Here is a 6000-nt window from a genome sequence, read left to right on the forward strand (position 1 = left end):
GTGTGTGTGTGTGTACTTATAACGTACTTAACTTACTTGCTTATAACTCGAGGGTCCGATGGTGCGACACTATGTACTGTTTGTTTTTGCTGTGCGCTAACGCTACCCTCCCCCCTCCCTCTACCGAAAAAAAAGAGAATCTTGCTATCGCTACTATATTATGTTAGTAGTTGTTTTTTTCCAATGTAATTCTGCTAAATTTTCGATGATTTAAAAAAAATTGTCACTGCTTGTTAATGTTTATTGAGCTTCACTTTATTTTCTTATACTCTTAGACGGCTGCAGCCTGTAGTTCGGTGCATCTCGTGTAGGTATGTCATCATGATGCGTATATTACGTAAATACTAAAAAAAATGTTTTATCAAAATTGTTATCCTTAGTTGCAGTATATCGGTATAATTGACATCTGCAGGTCACTAGTACCGGATGTGACTGCAAAAAAAATTGTGAGTCGTTTGAAATTTTTTTTTTAAGTTGATATATTATTATATGGTTGCCGTGTATGATTACAAATACAACGGAAAAATCTTTTGATTAAATATTCGATACGGTGCAAAGGTTGTTGGAATAGCGGACAAATTACATTTTTTACGCAAACCGTTTGCATTTCTAGCGCTCTGTACAGTATCGAGCTACATATTGTGCATACAAATAAAGTACCTACTGCTCCCCCGATCACTACCTTTGTATACTAATTTCGTGCAATTTGTGCGATGCATGTAAACGCAGGTAAACGAAAAGACGTATGAGCGTAATTTGTACTCCGCAGTCAACCCCATTGTCGTATAAAATATATATTATATAGTGGTAATTAGTGCCGCTTTTTATTACCCTTACGCCGCCGTCGTCGTCGGCGGTACCTGCGAGTTTTTAAATAAATTAGCATTACTTGCACCCGACCCCAACATTTTTGTGACTAAAATATCCGATTTTTCCTTTAGCGGACGCGTCTGTGCCTCTCATATATAATTAAACGGAAGACCTAATTTTTTTCAAAAATAACGTTTTTAGAAATATTTTACGTAATTTTATGTCTAAGAAACAAAAATGTTCTAAAAAAGAATGTTTTTTCACAATTTTTTATATTTTTACTTTTTTAATGACATCTTACATTTTTAATTCTTTACCCCTCCTCAACAGAACATTTTTTGGAGCATTTCGATGTATAAAAATCGAATTTTGGACGATTATAGTTTATGAATTATAAGTAGGCGTTTGATGTTTTGATTAGCGGAGTGATGCAAGAGTCGTCAGCAAAATATAGATTCGCGCTCCTCCGCTTGTCTAAACTTGAAATACCTACTTTACCTGATAAACTACTTGTCCGAAATTTGATTTTTATAAGTTTCCGAAGTACTCGGAATAATATTCTGCTTCGGAATAAAAAATAAAAACGCAAATGGTCCTGGAAAAGAAAGAGTATTATACTCAAAAAATGACTACGATGAATAATAGTAAAAAATGATTACAATTTTTATCGTTAAATGAATCACTCAGTAAAATATAATTTAATACCATCGTATTATGGTCAAACACGTGAACTATATTATAATGTTAATATTAAACTTTTACTTTATATGCACTACATTTAAATCAAAATTAATACAATATAGTCTGCGTGTTACTTTCATATTGTTTGATACCCATCAGGTACAGATTTTTAAGACAAACGTATACAAATTATTATAACGATCAGCTTAGGATTTTCACATGGTTTATGCGCATAATCGCAGCTCAATACATACGAAATCTGGTATAGGTAGTGACGTAGTGTTCTGTTTTGAGTAGACTTATTGAAATTTGGGCGGTTAGTATTAATGTCAAATATGTTTACAGAGTGTGGTTGACACCTTAGCCCTTAGGTGTTCTCGAGGTCGGGTCCCTCATCTCCGGCAACTCGTCATATAAGTTTCGGCACTGATTATAATAATTGCACCTCGGCAACAACTATTAATATTATTATACATTTTAAATTAAACGCACTATAACATCACATAGGTAGTAAACGTCATAGTTAGACCACCTCAAAATACAGTTCAATTATTGTCGTGTAGATTGATCAAAAAATATATATAATATATGCATACAGGGAGGTTCAAAATTAATGTTACAGCCACTTTATCATATAAATATTCAAAATAGTGAAAATATATAATATTAAAGTTTTTTGATTTAGAAACATATACTATGATTTCATAATTTTATAATTGTTCACGTTATTTTTTTTTTTTAGGAGTGGGGGGAGCAACTTTAGAAATTCAAATGGAAATCTATTTTTTTTTTAAATAGCTGTCAAGCATAGAGTTTTTCATTAATTAATGTTCTTCATGCACTAAAATTTATTTTACAAAGTTTTCACATTATGTGTGCAAAAAAAAAATAGGTTCCCATTTGAAATTTCTAAAGTTGACCCCCCCAAAACCCCCCTAAAATATTGTAAACAATTATAAAACTATGAAATCATAATAGATGTTTTATATAGATCAAAAAACTTTTATACCGTAAATTGTTTACTGTTTTGAATTTTTGAATATTTGAATGATAAAATGATAAAATGGCTATAACATAAATTTCGAATCGCCCTGTTTACGGGAACCTACCTGACACTCGGGTTACATACAATAATTTTGACAAAATTTTGAGTTGTGACATTAACGCAAATTATTACTTCACCGCGTTACGATAATAGTCATGATATTAATAATTATATAGTTACACTCGTGTAGTATGCAATACCTACTTCAATGTATATTTTTTTTTATCCCAGATCTGTGTACCCGTAAATATTCGACTGCAACACGCATCGTGTGTGCAATGTGCCTCGAGATTTCGTTGTAAAAATACCATCATTACATAGGTACGGTCAACGAAGACTAGGTGGATTTAATGGCATGCATTTAAGTGTATTCAGCCGAATACGTTTAGTTAAAAAATAATGTATGGGTATTACATACGCAATTTACGTGATTTTTAATCAATGTGATTACGCACCATAAAAGCGTTTTTCCTAATTCGTTTTGTTCTTCTGCTATAATATAATGTAAAACCGTCGTTGTCTTGTTATTATATAATTTTTCGAAGGTTATAATATGTTATACGGGAGATGGCAATCGCCGTTCGTACCATCATCTTCACCATCGCGTGTGGGTATGTGTGTGTTCGCTTGCTCGAAATTCGACTTCAACCTTGAAACTATGATAGGAGGATAGGCACGCTCCTTTTTTTTTCCACGTGGAATACAAAAACAACGCAATTATGACTGATAACCTATCATTTACTCAAAGTCAGAAAAAAACAATCATTCAACTTCGTACATACATAGGTACTCAGACATAGTCTCTGTTTTCGGATCATCTGTTTATTTACCCAGCGTCGATGGCGTCATTTTTTTTTTTTTTTTGTCTTCTACTTTAGGCGCCATAAAAACGCGGAGTGTACGAATATAATAGGTATTATATATAGGTACTTTGTTTCAAAATTAATTTAAACTGTCTAATTCGTTTTCAAGTGTATTATTTTATGGCACACGCTTACGTTGTAATGTATTATTATTTATCGTCGAAAATTGTTGCACGCAGATTCGACTTGTTTGTCTATTGAACACTACTCACGAATTGTGTATGATGTATCTCAGTCTGAGATTCTCAGACGCAGTATCTGACAAACATATAATATTCTTCGAAGTAAACATTTTTTTATTTTTTATACATCCTGTGATAATAGATATCACCTAATAATAATAATAATCATCAATAAAACCTTTATGTTTCGAACCACAGTTGTACATTTCCATCCGAAGCTTATTTATGTTTTAAAATAAATACCATGAATAATGTACCATAAACCGATAGGTAATTATAAACGCGTTTACTTGGTATTCATACGTTGTTGATACATTTATTACTTAAGTGTTTATACACATAACCTAAATAGCTCTACATACTTTGTTTTTAAATTTATCATCTGTAAAAAAATCTTGGTACATTTTTTATGTCAATATCTGGGAACGCATCATAAACATCACTGTAGCTAGTTTACAGGTGTCCATGAGGTAGTAACCTCAACGTCTATATTAACGACTTTTGATTGGTGGTTGATAAATTATCATATATATATATATATATATATATTATATTATTTGAAGAAAATAAAAATCAATATTTTTTCTTAATACTGTCATTGTGTGTGTGTTTTGTTTTTAATAAGTTGAAAAATAAACTTTGTTCAAAACTTATGGCTCAACTGTATATATTATGTAAAAATGTAAAATAAAGTTTTCAACATTTGTATGATAATAAGAATTGTATTTATATAAGATATAGGATGGCGATGTAAACTTAAGATAACACATTCATTTCAAGAGAAAAATATTTACTTAATATTCTAAATTATTTACATATCCGTTACGTTGATTAATATTCTAATTTGAAAAAGTTATGTAATGATTTACTGCCGGATGGCCGTCAAAGTTCTTCATTTCATTATGTATTAAGATTCGAAATATTTCATTCGAATAATAAATTGACAACCATGGAAAAGACATCCGGCAGATTTATAAACGTATATAATATTCGTATTATATATTATTACTAAATATTATATTACAAAATAACTGATTGCATTTTATTGATTTTTTACAACTTTTTATATTTCTATTTCAAGACACAGCAATCTCATGATAAAAATAATTAATAATGCTTATTACATATTATGAGATAGTTATTTTGTAAAAAAAAATAATATTATTTAACATTTAACTAACGGAATTCGACATTTCCTCAGATAAACCAGCTACTACGTTTTTCCCGTTTTAATGAACATATTTTAGGTTCCACATAATAATTATACTAAAACCCTATATAAAAGTGGTCTAAAAGTACTTAAACAAGCGTGATGTAATTTTGTTCGGTTTAATGTTTTTTTTTTTTAATTCCATTAAACAAGGCCGTATTATATTACTACTATTGTGGATAGTCATGCTATTCGTTATTTCATTACGGCCAAAATAACGGATGTTCATTAATTAATGTTTTGTTTTCAGTATCCGCCAAAGTCACACGATGAAATCGATATCGCGTTGGCAAATGTCAGCAGAGGTGCCACTGATATGGTATCAAAGCTGTTGGAAACAAATCAGCAGTACCGACTGAAATCCTTTCGTCAGATTAAAATCCAGTCATTTTTTCATAATTTCAATTTCTCAGACATAATGTTAAAAAAGGTATTCATAAGTAGCAGTCGTTTCTTGCGTTTTTAATGTTTTTGTTTTGTTTATAATATCAGGTAATATTTAATTGTTCTTAATTGATTTCCAGCACAAACCAAACGAATTATTAAAAAAATTGCTCGAAGAAACTACAGGAAATAACAATCAAGTGTTGTCTCATTTCGAAGAATTTGATGATTAATTAATGTAATAAATAATTATAATAAACAGTGTATTAACTATTAATTAATATAATGTTTCTGTTTAAGGATAAAATTGTGATGTAGTACGTAATTAATTTAGAACTTATTCTCAAAGAAAGTCATATGTATAAAGTACCTATCGTTTTTATTTTGTTGTACGTTAAAATACAGACATTTGATGAAATACCAAAGGTGATAAAAATAATTTAATATAATTTATTCATATTCATTTAATACCTATTGTTTTTTTTTTTAGTAAGACATTAAACATACACATAATAGTATGCCATATATATAGGTTTTAATGCAAAACATTTTTGAGTATCATAATATAATATTTGTATTTGATTAGTTATTGTCAACTATATGTATGGTAACAAAACCTTTTAATAATGATTTATATTTTTTTATTTTCCCTACATTTTTAAATTTAAGGATACATGCTAGTTATTCGGAAACTTACAGTTAACTTACTGACTTGAGTTAAGTTACTTATTTTTTAATATCATATAAACATCCAGTTATATTTTTTTAAATAATAAAAAATTAAATGAAGCTAATAAAAACTAAGTTAAAAATTAAAAACTAATA

At 29.4% G+C, this 6000-nt stretch overlaps 1 protein-coding gene across 5 annotated transcripts in view; it reads left to right on the forward strand.

Moving 5' to 3' along the window:
* Positions 1 to 5645, forward strand: part of LOC111032028 (serine/threonine-protein kinase S6KL) — a 57955-nt gene extending 52310 nt beyond the window's left edge. For 4 of the 5 annotated variants that reach the window (XM_022312185.1, XM_022312188.1, XM_022312187.1 and 1 more), the window contains 2 exons: positions 5042 to 5221; positions 5316 to 5645. In XM_022312185.1, coding sequence (XP_022167877.1) covers positions 5042 to 5221; positions 5316 to 5408 — 273 coding nt within the window. In that variant the 3' untranslated portion in view covers positions 5409 to 5645. Of the gene's footprint in view, positions 1 to 5041; positions 5222 to 5315 lie in introns of those variants that run through there. The other variant, XR_002604274.1, reaches the window with a different exon arrangement.
* Positions 5646 to 6000: the final 355 nt, after the last annotated feature.

Source organism: Myzus persicae, unplaced genomic scaffold (genome assembly GCF_001856785.1).
Source record: "Myzus persicae strain clone G006 unplaced genomic scaffold, MPER_G0061.0, whole genome shotgun sequence".
Taxonomy (NCBI): Eukaryota; Metazoa; Arthropoda; class Insecta; order Hemiptera; family Aphididae; genus Myzus; species Myzus persicae.